General features: G+C 58.3%; 1 protein-coding gene and 3 non-coding genes across 5 annotated transcripts; 1 reads left to right on the top strand and 3 right to left on the bottom strand.

Moving 5' to 3' along the window:
• Nucleotides 1–1066: 1066 nt before the first annotated feature.
• NDUFS7 (NADH:ubiquinone oxidoreductase core subunit S7) lies at nt 1067–14400 on the bottom strand. Of its 2 annotated transcripts, XM_032252426.1 has the most exons (9): nt 14117–14400; nt 10231–10394; nt 9678–9714; nt 8663–8731; nt 8303–8408; nt 6130–6309; nt 5905–5951; nt 3540–3628; nt 1067–1250 (listed from the first exon to the last, which is right to left on the bottom strand). In XM_032252426.1, the coding sequence occupies exons 1-9, from the start codon at nt 14383–14385 to the stop codon at nt 1153–1155; spliced, it is 1059 nt and encodes a 352-aa protein (XP_032108317.1). In that variant the 5' UTR covers nt 14386–14400; the 3' UTR covers nt 1067–1152. The 2 variants fall into 2 exon arrangements, with proteins under 2 accessions (XP_032108317.1, XP_032108318.1); XM_032252427.1 differs by lacking the exon at nt 10231–10394 and having other exon boundaries at nt 14117–14191.
• Nucleotides 12291–12351, bottom strand: LOC116532935. Its single transcript, XR_004261001.1, has one exon. It is a non-coding gene; the product is annotated as a U7 small nuclear RNA (small nuclear RNA).
• Nucleotides 14401–14477: 77 nt separating the features above from the next.
• On the bottom strand, nt 14478–14551 carry TRNAN-GUU. Its single transcript has one exon. It is a non-coding gene; the product is annotated as a tRNA-Asn (tRNA).
• Nucleotides 14552–14681: 130 nt separating this feature from the next.
• TRNAF-GAA lies at nt 14682–14754 on the top strand. Its single transcript has one exon. It is a non-coding gene; the product is annotated as a tRNA-Phe (tRNA).
• The last annotated feature ends 4745 nt before the right edge of the window (nt 14755–19499 follow it).

A 19499-nucleotide genomic window follows, 5' to 3' on the forward strand; every position in this document is an offset into this window, starting at 1 on the left:
CCACCGCAGGAGGCGCGTCGCTGCTGAGAGCCCCCCATTTCTGGACGTCGTTTCCTCCCTGGAGGCATTGCCCCCACTGGGCCCCATGCAGGGGCAGCTCCACCTGCCCAGCCCCAGGAACACCCCGCTCCTGCCGTCCATGTCCCCGTGCCCGGCTGGTCACCCCACACCCCTTGCATCCACGTGCGTGCAGGCTGCCCATCCCCCGCACCCACCCCCACTCGTCCGGAGAGAAGGCCGGCTCCTGGGCTCTGCACTATGGCCCAGGCTGCCCTTCCGAGGGCTGCCCCGTCCCCACCCCAGGACGTTCCCCCCCAGCACATTCTGCCTCCAGGCTACTTTCCTGGCCAGCTGGGCGCCTGCTCCCCATACTCCCTAGCCTCCCAGTCCCCATCCCAGCCTGGCCTGTCATAACCGCATCCCCAGAAACGCCCCAGCGCAGTAGGCAGGTAGGGGTGGGCCTGCAGAGCGGGGGCTCCAGCAGTGGCGGCGTCTGGCCCTGAACGCGGAAAGATGGGACGTGTGCTGAATGAATGCACATCCCTGATGAGGACACAGACTCCAAAGGATAAAGGGGCTGGCGGGGCGGAGCCAGGGTTACCCCAAAGTCCTGGGTGTAGAGGGTCCCCGAAGGGGCTCACCTGGGCCCTGGAGGCCCCAGGTCAGACAGCCTGGGAGGCACTCAGCCCCGCCCTGCGGCCCTCTGGTTTCGAAGAGGACCAGGTGCCATCTCCCCCTCCCCTCGGCCCCGTTCCTCGCCTAACCGGCCCATCCCCACTGCCTGGAGACGGCCCAGAGGGCAGCGGTGACCTGCCCAAGCCCACTCGGGCCACGGGCCACCCTCTGAGCCCCAGGGCAGGATCAGACAGGCTTTGCTCAGCCTGTCTTGGGGCACAGCGGGGGACAGGTTCAGGGCCCTCCATGCCGGTGACTTTGGGCCAGGACGTTCACCCCAGGGTCTTCAGAGCAGCGGGAAAGCACCCTGCTGGCAGGCACAGCGCCTGTCCCTGCCCCCAACCCGAAGCCCCGCCTCTCGGGCAGCTTTCGCCCATACACCACACTGGGAGGCAGAGGCCCAAGGGCGGGTTTATTGACAAACTCACGGGACAGAAGGGGGACAGGACGGCTCCGGGCGAGGCTCTGGCGGTGGCGCTACCTGCGGTACCAGATCTGCAGCCTCCGCTCCCGCTTGATCTTCTTCTGCAACTGCAGGATGCCGTAGAGCAGGGCCTCGGCCGTGGGCGGGCAGCCTGCGGGGACCTCGCGTCAGTCTCCCTTCCCACAACCAGGGCCTGTGTGACCGCGGGCACCGCGCAGCTGGCTCGGCTTGTGAGGGGCCTCCCGTGCCAGCCTCTGAAGGTGGAGACTGGCAGCCCTGGGTGGGCGCTGAGGCCGGGGCTGGCAGCCGGCTCGGGGGACGTCCCTGCAGGAAGAGTGGGGTCCCCCCGGGGCAAAGCCCCACTGCCCTCCACCCATGGCTCGTCCTGGGCTGTCACAGGAGGCTCCTGGACAAGAGGCTGACCTCACCAACCCAGCCCCGGCCCTCGGGGCTCCGTGGGGACCAGCACACACCAACGCACTTGGCAGGGGGACCAGGGACCAGGACTGCCCTGGACGGAGGTGTTGGCAGGGAGGCTGGGCAGAGGGAGGAGACGTGGCAGTCGCCACAGGGCCTGGGAAAGGGCGGCTGGGCCCCACCTGGCAGGGCTCTGGCAAGTCCAGGCCGCTGCCACGGAGGGAGGGGCACGGTCCGCGCTCACACCCCACCCCTTTGGTCTGCACTGCAGGGGAAGACACCAGGGGCATGGGCTGGGCCCCTGAGCTCCAGACCCCAGGACGGACCTCTCTGTGCTGACAAGGGTCACAGGGAGGCCCAGGCTGCCCTGTCCACTGCCCTGAGCCCCCAGGTGACCTGGCTCAGGACCTCAGGGAGAACACACTAGGGCTGCTCCTGAAGACCCTTGGAAAGGAGTCGGGGGCAAGGAGGCTGGAGGCAGCAGAGCGGCTGGGATGGGTGAGAGGTCCCCAAGGGCCAGGGGCTGGGAAAGGAGCCCGGGAGGAACAGTGGTGCTCCGCACAGCCTCAATCCACAGTGCGCACCCCCACACAACAGGCAGGGCCGGGCGTGTCTGTGTCAGGCTCTGCATCCCTGGCCTGGGGGCTCCCCCAGCGTCACTTCCCGGCCAAGGCAGTCATGGAACCATGCAGAACGCTGAGCAAGTCAACGCCCTTTCCAGGGAAGCTGAATCCAGTGTCAGAGCCTGTTCCTCCACTTTTGAAACGCACCAGGAGGTGCCGCCAGCTTACCCATCCCTCCAGATGTGGGACTCAGGGCTGGACTCTCTGCACCTGCGCTAACACCATGGGACCAAGAACGGGGCCTCTGTCGCCTGTCCCACGTGAGCGACACCTCCCGACCTGCCACCTCGGACCACTGTCAGGGCGAACGCCCCAGGGGTGACCCTCATGGGACCACAGGAGGCACGGGAGTCCCACGAGGTCACCAGATATAAAGAATGCCCGTTCCATGTGAATTTCAGGCATGCAGCCAATGCTTCCTGTTGGAATAACTACATCCCAAATATCGTGGGGACATATTCGAACTAAACAGTTACTATTTATTCATTGTTTTCCTGATGGTCAAACTCCCCTAACCTCAGTCAAACTGAGCCTCCCGCATTTTCTTTTTTTTTTTTCAGAGATGGGGTTTCACCACGTTGGCCAGGATGGGATGGTCTCGATCTCCTGACCCTGTGATCCGCCTGCCTCAGCCTTGCAAAGTGCTGGGATTACGGGCGTGAGCCACGGCACCCGGCGCCTCCCGCATTTTCATTTGCCGAATCTGGCCACCCTGGCAACCTTGGGTCCCAGGGAGTCTCGTGTGCCCTTCTCTGAGGGTGAGGCTGCGGGATGCTGTCCTTGGCCCCTAGGAACCTTCTCTTTCGATATTTCTAACTGCAGGTCCCTGGTCTCTGTCAGGCAGGACCATGTGAAGCTGTGCTTTAGGCTGCGCGAGGTGGCTCACGCCTGTAACCCCAGCACTTTGGGAGGTCGAGACCAGCCTGACCAATATGGAGAAACCCTGTCTCTACAAAAAAAAAAAAAAAACCCACAAAAATTCAAAGTTAGCTGGGTGTGGTGGCGCACACCTGTAATCCCAGTTACTTGGGAGTCTAAGGCGGGAGAATAGCTTGAACCTGGGAGGTGGGGGTTACAGTGAGCCGAGATGGCGCCATTGCACTCCAGCCTGGGCAACAGAGCAAAACTCCGTCTCAGAAACTGTGCTTTAAACCAGGCGAGTGTCAGGAATTCCGATGGCTTCCACGGCTCCCTCTGCTCCCTCTGCTGCCTGAACAAGCTGCAGACTTCTCACCGAGGACATGCTCCGCTAAGAGGGAGAGCCCCGGGTCGGCTCAGCCGTTGGATGGGGGAGCCCGCCGTCTGCTGGGGTGTGGGACTCCCTCACAGGGGCAGCTGGGTTCTGCATGGCGCCGGCCCCGTCCCCCGCTCCCTCGTGGGCGGCGCGGCCCCGGCCCTACCTGGGACGTAGATGTCCACGGGCACGATGCGGTCACAGCCCCTCACAACCGAGTAGGAGTAGTGGTAGTAGCCGCCGCCGTTGGCACAGCTGTGGGGGGTGCGCCGTGAGGGGGGCGCAGGCCGAGGACCCGCCTGCCCACCCTCCCTCCTCGAGGCCTTGCCCCGCCCCCACCTGCCTTCCCCTGCAGGCCAGGCCCGGCTACCGACGAGGCTGGAACTTGTCACGGAGAAGCAGGGAGCAAACACGCACAGGCTCCTGGAGCCTCTGTGGGCCGGCGGAGCCGAGCGCACGCGTGGCCGACAACCTGGGAAAACGTGCTGCCTGCCCAAGGGGCTCCTGACCATCGATTCCCGGGCTGGGAACTGTCGGATCGCACGTGTCGACAAAAAGCCCCTTCAAACGGCCACGCTGCCGACACTCGGCACCTGTCGACAGGGCGGCCGGGCCCCACGCTAGGCCTCACCCCGTCCCGGCTCTTTCAGTGGGTGCTGGGGTCCCCCTGGGGCAGGTAACCGGAAACCCCAGGGGACCACACAGCCTCCACTCCCAGCACTGCTTCCCACAGCCTGAGTACCAGCAGTGGGGGATGGTTATGAAAACTCTGGAATATTCTGGGCTAGTGCCCAGCCTGGAGTGCGGTGGCGCCATTTTGGCTCACTGCAACCGCCGCATCCGGGTTTAGGGATTCTCCTGCCTCAGCCTCCTGAGTAGCTGGGACTACAGGCGCGCACCACCACGCCCGGCTGATTTTTGTATTTTTAGTAGAAACGGGGTTTCACCACGTTGGTCAGGTTGGTCTCAAACTCCTGACCTCGTGATGCACCCACCTCGGCCTCCCAAAGTACTGGGATGAAAGGTGTGAGCCACCATGCCCGGCCCAACTCTGGAATATTCCAATTCTCTGTTTAGAATTAGGTTCGTAATATGTCCACTCAGGGGCACAGTATTCAGCCAAGAAAAGGGGTGAGGCTCAGACAGGCCACAGTGTGTATGCACCTTGAGGATGTCTCAGTGAGAGGCGCCAGACACAGGAGGCCACGCAGTGTGTGACCCCGTTCCTATGAAATGTCCAGGACAGCCGGGCGCGGTGGCTCACGCCTGTAATCCCAGCACTTTGGGAGGCCGAGGCGGGTGGATCACGAGGTCAAGAGATCGAGACCATCCTGGTCAACATCGTGAAACCCCGTCTACTAAAAATACAAAAAATTAGCTGGGCATGGTGGTGCGTGCCTGTAATCCCAGCTACTCAGGAGGCTGAGGCAGGAGAATTGCCTGAACCCAGGAGGCGGAGGTTGCGGTGAGCCGAGATCGCGCCATTGCACTCCAGCCTGGGTAACAAGAGCGAAACTCCGTCTCAAAAAAAAAAAAAAAAAGAAATGTCCAGGACAGGCCCCCCCACAGAGGTATGCAGGGGATGCACAGTGAGTGCTGATGGGGACAGGGTTTCCTTTGGGGGTGATAAGAATGTTCTGGAATTAGAGGTGGTAGCTACATAACTCTGTGACTATAACTAAAAACCACTGAACTGTTTGCTTTAAAAGGGTAAACTTGGCAAGACCCGATCTCTACGAAAATTCTAAAAATTAGGCACAGTGGAGCACATCTGTAACCCCAGCACTTTGGAAGGCTAAGGCTGGGGGATCGGGGGAGCCCAGGAGTTCGAGGCGCAGTGAGCTATGACTGTACCACTGCACTCCAGCCTGGGCAGCTCAGCGAGATTCTGTCTCTAAAGAATAAAAATGATAAATATTTTAAAATGTCAAGAGACTAAATACCTTTTAATGTTATGGGAAATGACTAAAAATGATGGCAAGGCCAGGTGTGGTGGCTCACATCGTTAATCCCAGCACTTTGGGAGGCGGAAGTGGGCGGATCACCTGAGGTCAGGAGCTCCAGATCAGCCTGGCCAACATGCTGATACCCCGTTCTCTACTAAAAAATTAGCTGGGTGGGGTGGCGGGGGCCTGTAATGCCAGCTACTTGGGAGGCTGAGGCAGGAGAATCGCTTGAACCCGGGAGGCGGAGGTTGCAGTGAGCCGAGATCATTCCACTGCACTCCAGCTTAGATGACAAGAGCAAGACTCTGTATCAAAAAAAAATTGTTTTTACAATGCTGACAAGCTAGAAGGCTGAGATTATTCTGCGGGGAAAGCAGAGAACCGGGCAGAATGTGGGGTCTGCTGCTGGGGGTGGATGGAAGGAAGCTTTTAGGGAGAGGACCACCAGCACATCTGTCTGGGGTGGAGGCCCGAGAGGGCTGAAGGGCAGCACCCGGACCATGTGGGATTTCCCTGAATATAAATGACACAGCCAGGCCAGCACTCACGCATGTCCACCCCTGAGACGTCCCTTCCTGCACTCACCTCCCCATGGACACCACGTAGCGTGGCTCGGGCATCTGGTCGTAGACCTGGAAGAGAGGCGGGGTCTGTGCGCAGCTCTCTGGGAGGCAGCGGGGACCGGGTAGAAACGGAAGAGAGGCGGGGTCTGTGCGCAGCTCTCTGGGAGGCAGTGGGGACCGGGTAGAAATGGAAGAGAGGCAGGGTCTGTGCGCAGCTCACTCCAGGGCAGCGGGGGACCAGGCCTACCTTGCGGAGCGCAGGGGCCATCTTGTTGGTGAGTGTGCCGGCCACGATCATCACGTCGGACTGGCGTGGGCTGGCGCGGAAGACCACGCCGAAGCGGTCCATGTCATAGCGGGGTGCGGCCATGTGCATCATCTCCACGGCACAGCAGGCCAGGCCGAAGGTCATGGGCCACAGGGAGCTCTGCAGAGGCCAGGATCAGGTCAGACCCTGCCGACCGCGCCCCCCGTGGCCCACTGCAAGCCTCCACGCGGAGCACCCAGGCTCAAGTCCGGGGCAGAGGCTGGAGGCACAGCAGCCCCTGCAAATGGCCACCAGGTCCCAAGAGAGGTGTAAAGCAGGCCCCGCCGGCCACGTTTAAATAAAATAGAGAAGCAGGTGAGATCTGCCATCATCACACAGATCCCCAAACCCAGTGTACCCCAAGTCCCACCACTTCAACATGGGCTCCAGCCACTCTCTGAGCACGTAGTCATGCAGGTCTAACCCCAGAACTCCCTGGGTTAACTAGATCTGGGTCCGCACACCAAGTGCTCACACCTCCAGGAAGCCCTCCCGGATTTCCTTGGCCACTCCCTCCCCTCTCCTGCATCCACGTGGCTTCTCCTTTTCCCCATGGTTCCTGCTCCCCCTGCACATGGCTCCAACACCTAGCAGAGGCCCCTTCTGCCCCCACAGATGTGCTGGTGGGTGACAGGGCTGGGCTGTAGGGCGAGGCAGGGCTGCCTGGGCAGAAACGGCCAACCCCACCTGCCCGCCCCGAGCCTGCGGTGGGCCAGCCCCGGCTGTTCCTCAGGTTTCCTCCATTAGGAAGTATCCTCCAGCCGGCATCTGTCTCGGCCGCTGTGGCTGCCTGTGGCCCGGCAGGACATTCACCGTGGCATTGTTTAGGAAACAAGAAACAAAAGGAAGCAGTGCCTGTCTGTCAATGGGGGACTGTTCAACCCGGGCCATCGCAGCCGAGTGCCGCAGGCGCTGGAGGGAGTGGCACGTGCGCACACTGGGGGAGGGGTGGCGGCGGGCGGCAGGGGCTGGCGCCACAGGCCGGAGAGGCTTTAGATCGGCACAGAGAAGGACCGACCGCCTTCACATGTGCTTCTTTTAACTTAAAACACTGCTTTCACCTTAAAAGAGAAACGAGGAACACAGAGAAGCCAGACAGAGAACGACAAAAAGGGATGGGGTCATCTCAAGCAGGGCCCAAGGTGGCACCAGAGACAGGGCCAGTGAGCGGGACTCCAGGACGGCCACCAGGGCCAGGGCTCAGACGAATCCTCAGGAGGAACCACAGGCCACCAGGCCAGCACGGGGGCCCTCTGGGAGCGTCCGGCCTGCTCCTCGGTCAGAGGGGCGAGTGTGTCTGTGTGTGTGCACAGATGTGTGTGCCCATGAACATGCATGTGTGCATGAGTGCCCACAAGTGTGCGTGTGTACATGTATATGCATGTGTGTACACGTGTACTGTGTGTGCATGTGTGTACATATGTGCGTGTGCGCATATGAATGTACATGTCCGTGTGTGTATTGTGTGTGTGCATGTGTGCATGTAAATGTGCGTGTGTGCATGTGTGCGTGTGCATGACTACGAATGTGTACATATCCATGTGTGCATGTATGGTGTGTGTGCATGTGTGTGTGCATGCATGTGTGCACATGTGCATGTGTACGTGGTCGAGTGTGCATGTGCACATGTATGTGCATGTGTGAATGTGTACATGTACATGTACTGTGCATGTGGGTGCACGTGTGTGTGCATGAGTGTGAATGTGTACATGTCTGTGTGTGTGTACTGTGCGTGTGTCTGTGTGCATGAGTATGTGTGTACATGTGTGTGTAGTATGTGCATGTGTGCATGTGGATGAGTATGAATGTACGTATCCGTGTGTGTACTGTGCATGTGCGTATGCATTTATGTGTACGTGAGTATGAGTGTGTACATGGCCTGTGTGTGTACTGAATGTGCATGTATGCTGTGTGCATGTGTGCATGTACAAATGCCTGTGCATACGTGAGCTGTGCACGCATGTGTGCATGCCTGCATTGCTCTGTGTGTACGTTTGTACATATGTGTGTGTGTGCACGTGTGTCTGTGACTGTGCTGTCCGTGTGTGCATGTTGAGTGTATGCAGAGAGGCCCTGGCACTGGAGGAGGGCGTGCAGCTCATAGTAGACTCACCCTGCGGGCCCAGTTGACGAGGTCATCCAGCTTGGCCACCACATACTCCCCCCGGCTGCTGGGTTTGGGAGCCACGGCTCTGGCCTTCGGCAGGGCAGGCTGGGTGCTGGCACAGAGACACACGGGCACAGGAGGCGTGAGCCTCACAGGCACTTCCCAGCGGCGGATGCCGGCCCCACAGCCACCACCAGAGGCCTGGACCCACAAAAGGTCAGGGACTGGGATGTGTGACCCCCTTCCCACCCCGCCCAGGCCCAGGAGTTCCCTGGAGACACTGGTGGCTGCAGCACGGATGCAGGAAAGGAGGGAGAGGTGGGGGTGGGGCAGGGGGTACAGCCTCCCCTAGAAGGTCGACCTCACCTGCTCGGCCCATTGGTAGCCACGGTCTGATGGACACCTCGTGCCTGCACAGCTGCACCCACGCTGGAGCTGCCAGGAGATGGAGTGTGGGTCAGTGGCCGTCCCAGTCATACTTGCTGCTGTCCTTCCTCTCCCCTCCCTGCTGTGGGACTGCCCTCACCTCTGCCTGCCAGCACGTGGGCCACTGGTCAGAGCCTTAGGGTCGTGTGGCCATCACCCCAACCCCCGATGATGGCCCAGACTTTTTTTTTGAGATAAAGTCTCGCTCTGTCACCCAGGTTGGAGTGCAATGGCACAGTCTCAGCTCACTGCAACCTCCACCTCCCAGGTTCAAGCAATTCTCCTGCCTCAGCCTCCTGAGTAACTGGGATTACAGGTGCACGCTACCACGCCCAGTTAATTGTTGTATTTTTATTAGGGATGGGGTTCCACCATGTTGGCCACACTAGTCTCGAACTCCTGACCTCGTGATCCGCCCGCTTTGACCTCCCAAAGGGCTGGGATTGCAGGTGTGAGCCCCCACGCCCAGCCGATGGCCCAGACTTCAATGGAGTTTCTTTTGAGATGCACCCAGCAGGTCAAGAGCCCACTCAGTGACAGTGTCCAAGCAAGGATGGTTCTAGGAGCATCCACAGAAGGAAAGTGGGACTAGGCTCTCCACGTGTGACCAAGGTCAGATACCTGCACACGTGCCCTGACCGGCCTGGCCGTTGCCTGGGTCTCCAGGAGGCCTGCCTATGGCTGCCATCTGCACAGGGCTCACGTAATGCCTTCCTGCCAAAGGCAGCAGGGGTCTCTGACGGCACAGAGCTGGGCCCACAGGGTTGCTCCTGACTGTCCAGGCTTTGCCACTACATGGACTGTCCCAGGGAGGGCCCCGGCACGTCACGCACAGTGCGCAGACCGCCACCCGCATCCTGTCCATAACACGCCACGTGACCTTCAACAAGGGGCTCCCCTCATCTGGTGCTGCTGAAGGCTCCCCCAGCTCAGGGCTGCAGACTCAGGCACTCACCGCAGACCAAGGATCCAGAAGCCGCGCAGGCCAGGAGCTGCGGAGAGGACCACAGGGGTGGGGACAGTGAGCTGTGGGGAAGCACTAGTGGCCACCAACTCAGGGCCCCTGGATGGGCCACAGGGGCCAGGCTCCAGGCACTTCCCCATCAGGATCCTGACCGCACGGCCCGGCTCTGACTTAACAAATGTTAGGTAACGAGGGGTTTTCAGAATATGAGTGAGTCTTGCTCCCCTACTTAAGACCCATGGCCCCAGAAGGGAACCCAAACTTTGCCCCATTTCCCCGCCCCAGCGATATTCCCCCGTGCTTGCTGCTTTCCCGCCCCAAGGCCTCCGCACTGGCTGCTCCCCTACAGGGGACACCCTGCCCCACACTTGCACACCACTGGCCCCTTCTCATGAGGCAGGTTTCAGCTCAGATGCACGGGGCGTCCCATCTGCGCCGGCACCCCAGGCCCTCAGTTCTATCTCCTGAGGTTCCGGCACCCGGTTCTATCTCCATCTCTGTGTGTTTGTAAAGTGCCTGCCACCCCAGCGACGCCAGGGCCTACCTGGGCACCCAGTGCTCATCCTGGCCTCAGCTGTGCCTGACAAGCCTGTGCTGGGTGCTCCAGGCCCTGGCTGGTGCTCGTGGGTTTCCCACGCAGTTGAGCACAGGCCCCATCCTCCAGGAACCTGCAGTGGGCTCAGCAGGGAAGGCACTGTCCACGTCAACCTACATAGCAAAGCGCCCCTAGAGGAGTCAATCACAAAGGAAGCACAGAGGAGGGAACGCGCCTGCTTCAAGGCTCCTGGGAGAACCTTCCCGGGGCGAAGGCTGAGGTGTGAGCAGGGCTTGGCCAGACCCAGGGGTACTCGGCGGGAGGAAATGCCTGCAGGTGCGAGGAACCCTGGCTCGCGAGGAAGAAGCCAGAGGTGCAGGCTTGGTGCTGGTGACAGCTCAACTGTGTCCCTCCAACCCACTGACGTCTGAAGCCCTAACCCTAACCCTAGAATGTGACTGTTTTTGGAGATGGGGTCTTTAAAGGGGTCATTAATGGCCGGGCGCAGTGGCTCATGCCTGTAATCCCAGCACTTTGGGAGGCCGAGGCAGGCGGATCACCTGAGATCGGGAATTCAAGACCAGCCTGGCCAACATAGTGAAACCCCATCTCTACTTATAATACAAAAATTAGCTGGGTGTACTGGCAGGCGCCTGTAATCCCAGCTACTCGGAAGGCTGAGGCAGGAGAATCGCTTGAACCCGGGAGGTAGCGGTTGCAGTGAGGCGAGATCCCATCACTGCACTTGAGCCTGGGCGACACAGGGAGACTGGATCTCAAAAAATAAAATAAAGGGGTCATTAGGGTACAATGAAGTCATGAGGGTGTGCCCCCATCCAATATGACTCATGTCCTTGGAAGAAGAGGCGATCAGGACACAAACACATACGGAGGGAAGACGCAGGGGGAAGATGGCCACGTGGAGGCCAAGGACAGAGGCCTCAACAGGAACCAACCGTGCTGGCCTCTGATCTTGGCCTCCCAGCCCCCAGAACTGTGAGAACATCTTCTGTGTTAAAGCTGCCCAGTTGATGACACTTTGTTGCTGTGGCCCCAGCAGATGCAGGCTGAGGCCCTCTGAAGAGGCTGTGTGCAGCCTCCAGGGCCAGGGTCAGGGTTTGACGCCCTTGAACGCAGCGGACCACGGGGCCTTCTCCTGCCTCTGAGCCCCTCCCTCAGTCTCATCCACAGTTGCTGTTTGCCATGGCCCTGTCTAGGTCACAACTCTCTGAAGGACATGAGCCTGTGAACCTACTTCTTGGCATGCGTGAGGCTGGGCACGGCAGACAGGCTAACTGCCCAGCCCCAGGCTCTGGCGGCGGCTACTCCTCTCGGCGTCAGTTTCCCAAGCTGAAAATTTAGGACTTTGGATAAGCTCCTAGCAGAGGAAATGCTCTTCTGAGCACCTCTCAGGTGATGGGATTCTAGGCCCCTGGGCCAGGCACTCTTATTTTTTTTATTTTTTGAGACAAAGTCTCACTCTGTCGCCGGGTGCCAAGCTGGAGTGCAGTGGCACAATCTCGGCTCACTGCAACCTCTGCCTCCCGGGTTCAAGCAATTCTCCTGCCTCAGCCACCCGAGTAGCTGCGACTACAGGCGCACGCCACCACGCCCAGCTAATTTTTGTATTTTTAGTAGAGACAGGGTTTTACCATGTTAGCAGGATGGTCTCGATCTCCTGACCTCGTGATCCGCCCGCCTCGGCCTCCCAAAGTGCTGGATTACAGGCTTGAGCCACCGCGCCCGGCCTTATTTTTTATTTTATTTAATTTTTTGAGACGGAATCTCACTCTGTTGCCCAGTCTGGGTTACTGTGGTGCAATCTCTGCTCACTGCAACCTCAAGCTTCCGAGTAGCTGCGACTGCAGGTACGCGCCACCATGTCCAGCTAATTCTTTTTTATATTTATTTTTATTTTTTATAAAAATGGGGTTTCACCATGATGGCCAGGCTGGTCTTGAACTCCTGACCTCAGGTGATCCACCCACCTCGGCCTCCCAAAGTGCTAGGATTACAGGCGTAAGTCACCCGCCCGGCCAATTTTTAATTTTTTAAATTTTTTTTACTTTAGGGGCTTTCCAGCAAAAAGCGGAAAGCCTGCTAGACAAATTCTAAACAGCTGTAACACTTAATTCTATTTTCAGTAGAGATGGGGTTTCATTGTGTTAGCCAGGATGGTCTCAATCTCCTGAACTGGTGATCCACCTGCGTCGACCTCCCAAAGTGTTGTGATTACAGGTGTGAGCCACCACACCCGTCCTGGGCCAGGCATTCTTAGCGAGGGGCCTAGTGAGGATTCAAAACCATGAGCTTGCAAGGATTAGAAAAAAAAAAAAATGTCTTTGTCGTCACCAACATCTTACGGAAAATTAGCCTTTTGTTCAATTCATAGCGTAGGCCAGGTGCTGTGGCTCACGCTCACGCCTGTAATCCCAGCACTTTGAGACGCTGAGGCAAGAGGATTGGCTGAGTTCGAAAGTTTGAGACCAGCCTGAGCAACATGACAAGACCCTCATCTAACAATACAGAAATCGGCCAGGTGTGGTGGCGCACACCTGTGGTGCCAGCTACACAGGAGACTGAAGCGCCAGGATCCCTTGAGCCTGGGAGGCAGAGGTTGCCTTGATGAGCCAAGATCGCACCACAGCACTCCAGCCTGAGCGACAGAACCAGACCCTCTCTCCATAAATAAACGTATAAATAAAATTAAAAATTCTTAGCATTGCCGGGCGCGGTGGCTCACGCCTGTAATCCCAGCACTTTGGGAGGCCGAGGCAGGTGGATCACGAGGTCAAGAGATCCAGACCATCCTGGTCAACATGGTGAAACCCCGTCTCTACTAAAACTACAAAAAATTAGCTGGGCATGGTGGCGCGTGCCTGTAATCCCAGCTACTCAGGAGGCTGAGGCAGGAGAATTGCCTGAACCCAGGAGGCGGAGGTTGCGGTGAGCCGAGATCGCGCCATTGCACTCCAGTCTGGGTAACAAGAGTGAAACTCTGTCTCAAAAAAAAAAAAAAAAAAAAAAAAAAAATTCTTAGCATAGACAACAAAATATGGCAGTATTAGCAGGACCTGTAACTTTTCACCAAGAGAAACCACAGATGTTTCCTAGCCACGGTACAGGGGCTGGAGACCCTTCCTATCTCAAAGCCTCGTTTCCAACTCTCACTCCTTCAAGACCGCAGTCGTCATTAGACCTGCCGCTAGATCGCGTTCATAAGGGAAGCACTCAGGTGACTAAGTCGCCAGTCAATCTTTTGGTAACTGCCTCTCGGTGTAACTGATTTCCTTGCAATGCTATGGATTTTATTCCATGCATTTAATAACTTTAGCCGGGCAGGGATGCGCAGGCTTCAGCCGATCCCAGGCTGAGATCCGCCCTGCGACAGGCCCTTCCTTACCTCCCAGGGTAAGGGAGAGAGGTAGAGGGTCTGGCAGGGTGCGTGGATGCCCTGGGTCCTGTCCCTGCCCAGGCCCGGCCCGGCCCGGCCCTGTGACCCCGAGGAGTCTCGGACCCTCAACGGGCCTCAGTTTCCCAACCTGTCAGGCCCCGCTCACTCCGGGGCATCTCAAGGGCAGCCTCTTGGGCCGTGCCCTGGTCTCCGGCGCGGGCGCGGGGCCCCTCCAGCCTCCGCCCCAATCGCCTTCCTGAGGCTGGACGCCTGCGTCATTACCTGCCGGGCCTCAGTTTCCCCGACTGCACCCTGGACGCAATAACGGAGACCGTTCATCGCAAGCCGGCCTGGCGCCCGAGGAGCAGCCGGCTCGGAGAAGCCCGGAGCGGACCGCGACCACGACACCGGTCCCGACGCCCGACGCCACCACCGCCCCTGAGGCTCCCGCGGCCCTAGAACCGCGCGCGCCCCCACACCCGCAGCCGGCGCCATACTCACCTGACAGCGCCGCCATCTTGGCCTCGGCCTTCAGACAACCTCTGCGGTCCGTCCTCTTTAGCGCTCCGGATGCCCGGGGCCGTCGCCCAAAGAGGCTCGGAGCGCGTGCGGAAACCGGAACCAGGAGCAGGGCGGTTCCGCAGCGCTTTCGGCCTCGGTGGCCGTGCCCGCACCGTGCGACCGGAGATCACCCAAGGCCGAAAGAAGGCTGTCAGAACTCGCGGGTGGTGGCCGCGGGTCTGCTGCGGGCCGGCAAAAACAGGAGACATCCATTTTCTCTTTTTGCCTTTATTTTCTGACTCAAAACTGTTGTCAACGACATTCCTTTTCTTATTATTCCTGGAGAAAAAGGAACCTCGCGCGTCCCTGGGTGGGCTCGAACCACCAACCTTTCGGTTAACAGCCGAACGCGCTAACCGATTGCGCCACAGAGACGGCGCTGCGCCCGGTTTCCCGGGAAGACCTTATGAAGCATATGCGACCTGCTGACGCGAAGCGAGCTGCGCCTGCGCGGAGAAGGCGCGGCGCGGACCGGAGTCCCGGCAAGAGCGGCCCCCGCTGGCCAGCCGAAATAGCTCAGTTGGGAGAGCGTTAGACTGAAGATCTAAAGGTCCCTGGTTCGATCCCGGGTTTCGGCAAAGGTTTTAGCGACCCTTGAAATCACTAGTGGCTTTTGTTCAGGACTGCTCCGGCTGCCTCGCACCTCCCCTGAACCCGTTTCCGGAACATCATTCCATTCTACAGAGGAACGGTCAGGACATGAGCTCATTCCAAGGAAGGAGGGCTCAGACCTAAGAAACCCAAACCCTCCTCTTCCCCACCCCGAAGACGTTATGATTCCAGCCCAAACTTCCCCTGACACTCCCTCGATTTTCCATCTTGTTTAAATTGGTAAGTTTAGAAAAAGTACTAATTATAAAAACACTAAACACCCAAAGTAGCAAAACATAGTTTGCAGTACGCTCTCTGCATGCATATCATTTGATTTTCACAATTCCACTGGAGGTTTGTTCTGCCCATTTTATGATTAAGGAAAGAGAGTCATGGCTGGGCTCGGTGGCTCACGCCTGTAATCCCAACACTTTGGTAGACCAGGTAGGTGGATCACCTGACGTAAGGAGTTCCAGACCAGCCTGGTCAAGACAGCAAATCCCCAGCTGTACTAAAAATGCCAAAATTAGCTGCATGTGGTGGCGGGCGCCTTTAATCTCAGCTACTCAGGAGGCTGAGGCAGAGAGAATTGCTTGAACCTGGGAGGCAGAAGCTGCAGTGAGCTGAGATGGCACCACTGCACTACAGCCTGGGCAAGAGAGCAAGACTCTTTATCTCAAAAAAAAAAAAAAAAAAAAGGAAAGGAAAAAGAAAGAAAACAGAGGAGAAGGCCGGACTCAGTGGCTGAGGTCTGTAATTCCAACATTTTGGGAGGCTGAGGCCGGAAGATCACCTGATGTCAGGAGTTGGAGATCAACCTGGCCAACATGGTGAAATCCCGTCTCTACTAAAAAAAAATACAAAAAAATTTAGCCAGGTGTGCCGGGCGCGGTGGCTCAAGCCTGTAATCTCAGCACTTTGGGAGGCCGAGGCGGGTGGATCACGAGGTCAAGAGATCGAGACCATCCTGGTCAACACGGTGAAACCCCGTCTCTACTAAAAATACAAAAAATTAGCTGGGCATGGTGGCGTGTGCCTGTAATCCCAGCTACTCAGGAGGCTGAGGCAGGAGAATTGCCTGAACCCAGGAGGTGGAGGTTGTGGTGAGCCGAGATCGCGCCATTGCACTCCAGCCTGGGTAACAAGAGCGAAACTCCGTCCCAAAGAAAAAGAAAAAAAAAAAAAATTTAGCCAGGTGTGGTGGTGGGCACCTGCAGTCTCAGCTACTTGGGAGGCTGAGGCAGGAGAATCCGTTAGTCTGGGAGGTGGAGCTTGCAGTGAGCTGAGATCGCGCCACTGCACTACAGCCTGGGCGACAGAGGGACACTCCATCTCAATAAAATTTAAAAAAGAAGAGAAAATAGAGGTACAAATTAGGTGAACACAGGTGAGTAGCAAGGCTGGCATCCCCTCAAGAACTGAGGTGCGTGAGTAAAGCCCCTCACGGTGGGTGTTTACTGAATTCATGCCGTGGGCTGGGAGCTCCCTGCTGAGCGAAGCCAAGCCTGGTCTCTGTTCTTGGGCGGCTCAGAAGATTTGGAGGGGTCCAGTATGGCGGCTCGCTCCTGTAACCCCAGCACTTTAGGAGGCCGAGACAGGAGAAGCACTTGAGGCCAGGAGTTTGAGATCAGTCTGTGCAGCATAGCAAGACCCCAACTCTATAAATAAGCAAATAAATAAAGACTTGGAGGAAAAGCTGACAGGAAATACTGACAGGAAACTAAGAGGCTGGCAGGTGCACAAAACCCTCTTCCTTCTACGGTTCTCACAGCTGCCAATGCTGTAGGGTTTTGGTTATTTATTTATTTAAAATTTAAGACGGGGTTTCACCATGTTGGTCAGGCTGGTCTTGAACTCCCGACCTCAGGTGATCCGCCCGCCTTGGCCTCCAAAGTGCTTGGATTACAGGCGTGAGCCACCACACCCAGCCAATTTTTGTATTTTTTTTTAGTAGAGACAGGGTTTCACCATGTTGACCAGGGTGGTCTCGATCTCTTGACCTCGTGATCCACCCGCCTCGGCCTCCCAAAGTGCTGGGATTACAGGCGTGAGCCACCGCGCCCGGCCTGGATTTTAAATTTATATAAATATTTTTAGAATAACTTAGATCGTCTGAGTACCCCACTGCCCAGTGCATGACTGTGATAGTTGTCAGGATATACACTCTTACTGACCAAAGTCTACACTCTACCCAAGTTTCCTGGGTTTCCTCCAATGCCCTTTCTTGACCCAGGGCTTCATCAGGGACCCCACGTGGCATCAGGCGTGGCATTTCCTTGGCTCCTGGGACTGTGGTTATTTCTCAGGTGGTCATGTTTCTGACGCCCTGCACAGTTCTGAGGCAGGACTTACTGTGGAACATTGCTCATTAGGGGTTTTGCTTGTGGATTGTTTTAGAGTCAGGGACAGCAGAATGCCTCCTGTCCCATGTGCCAGCCTGGGTCACGTGTTAGCTGCCCTGGACTCCTCCCGGGAGGAACAGTGAAGCCAGCCCGAGGGATTCTGGTGGCTGTTCACTTTAGTGCTGGTGGTGGGGGATGGGATGGGGACTGCAGCTGAGATCAGTGGCGGCCAAGAGGGATGGTCCTGGGGCTGCTGGGACAGGGCCCCTGCTGTTCGGGCTCTTGCTTTTTTGAGACAGAGTCTCGCTCTGTTCCACAGGGTGGAGTGCAATGGTGCAATCTCAGCCTTCTACAACCTCCACCTCCTGGGTTCAAGCGATTCTTCTGCCTCATATTCCCGAGTAGCTGAGATTGCAGGTGCCCACCACCACACCCAACTAATTTTTGTACTTTTAGTAGAGGTGGGGTTTCACCATGTTGGCCAGGCTGGTCTCAAACTCCTGACCTCAGGTGATCCGCCTGCCTCGGCCTCCTAGAGTTTTGGGATTATAGGCGTGAGCCACCGCGCCTGGCCCCTATGGGGGTCTTCCTGTTCATGTTGTGTGTGACCTACAGGATGGTGATACCGTGTGACTGCTGGGGCTCCTGGGCCGCTGACTCACAGACGTGCTGGCCATTAGACGGTGGGCTCTCAGGCAGCTTCACCCATGTGCAGGAGAACCAAGGCCTCCCACCCATGCCTCGTGCCAAGTGAGGCTCCTCAGACCCCCAGCCCCGTTTGAGCCTTTGGATGACGCGGACCCCACCAGCAGTGGGACTGCAGCCCCACGAGCTGCCCCACAAGCCCCTGGCTGGGCTGCTCTGATCTCAGACCCACAGACACTGTGTGGAATGCTTCCAGCTTCCAGGTTTTGAGGTGGCGTTCTGTCGCTAAGGGGGTTGATGGATGGGCTGAGTGGACAGAAAGGTGAGGTGGGTGGGGAGGAGAGGAATCGCGTTCAGGAACTCAGGGCCCTGGAGGACACCCTTGAGGCAGGGAACACGGAGGAGCCCTGCAGGATGTGAGCAGAGGGCAGGCGGCAGTGCCAGAAACAGCTGGGGCCAGCAAGAAGGGACGGGTCCAGAGCTGGGCGAGAGCGGGAGTGGCGAAGGCGAGGAGGGGCGTGAGGCTGGCATGGGGAGGGAGGCAGACAGGCACAAGAACCCGAGCAGGCTGGGTGCGGTGGCTCACGCCTGTCGTCCCAGCACTTTGGAGATCAAGGTGGGAGGATCATTTCGCCTGGGAAACATAGCAAGGCCCCATCTCTGTAAAAAGCACAAAAATTAGCCGTGCGTGCTGGTGCACACCTGTGGTCCCAGCTCCCTGGGGGGCTGAGGTGAGAGGCTCGCTTGAGGCTGGAGGTCAAGGCTGTAGTGAGCCATGTTTGCACCACAGCACTCCAGCATTGGCGATGGCCAGACCATGTCTCCAAAAAAACCCAAAAAAACACAGCAAAACAGAAAATGCGCCGGGCATCGAGGCCATGAGAGTGAGGTTTCTGTGGTTTGGAATTCTTGCCACGTGGACGAGATGCACTACGCGGGGACACCAAGGCCTCCCTGCTGGAAGTGGTCAGACAGGTGCGGCTGTGCCAGTGAGGGGGACCCCAATTCCCTCACACTGCCAGGGTGGCGACAAATGAGACCCACTTCAGGAAAGGCATCGGCAGGGACACAGGGGTGCCTGCAGCTCGGTGAAGCAGGTTGGGGAGTGTGGGCTGGGCAGGGAGGCATCTGGCAGAAGTGCCCATAACTCTGAGACCAAGCCAGAGAGGGAAGAGGCGAGGGCCAGGGGAAGGGCCCCATGGTGTGTGGACAGCAGTTTTCCAGGGACACCAGGCCATGTCTGCAGCCATCTGAGGCCATCTCAACAGTTGAGGCGGGAGCTCCTGGCATGGAGTGCGAGGCGGCCAGGGACACTGCTCAGCACCCGGCAGGACCCAGGTCCAATGTCCTCCATGCCCAGGTGGGAGCCACAGGGTCAGCTAACTGTCAGGAGACGGGCAGAATGTGCAGGCTCCTGCAAGCAGGGGTCCTGGCGTCTCCCCTCATGTGCACATGGGGTCCAGTATGCCTTCCTGGGACTCTGGAAGCAGTTGAGCCCCGCCAGCCATGCTGTGGGGAGGACCAGACCAGGACTCCCCCGACTGGCGTCCTGAGAGCCCCGGCACACCCAGGACCCACCCCCTTACTGGCGTCCTGAGAGCCCCAGCACACCCAGGACCCCCCCCACTGGCGTCCTGAGAGCCCCGGCACACCCAGGACCCCCCCACTGGCGTCCTGAGCGCCCCGGCACACCCAGGACCCCCCACTGGCGTCCTGAGAGCCCCGGCACACCCAGGACCCCCCAC

The sequence above is a fragment of the Sapajus apella genome, unplaced genomic scaffold, assembly GCF_009761245.1.
Source record: "Sapajus apella isolate SASKATOON/1434 unplaced genomic scaffold, GSC_monkey_1.0 scaffold77, whole genome shotgun sequence".
NCBI lineage: Eukaryota > Metazoa > Chordata > Mammalia > Primates > Cebidae > Sapajus > Sapajus apella.

Excerpts from the sequence above, each read along its gene's own strand:
- NDUFS7 (XM_032252426.1), bottom strand. The coding sequence starts at position 14,385 with ATGTCTCCTGTTTTTGCCGGCCCGCAGCAGACCCGCGGCCACCACCCG. Across the intron at positions 8,732-9,677 it reads TTCTGGATCCTTGGTCTGCG|CTCCAGCGTGGGTGCAGCTG; the intron begins GTGAGTGCCTGA and ends ATCTCCTGGCAG. Across the intron at positions 3,629-5,904 it reads TACGTGGTGTCCATGGGGAG|CTGTGCCAACGGCGGCGGCT; the intron begins GTGAGTGCAGGA and ends CACCCCCCACAG.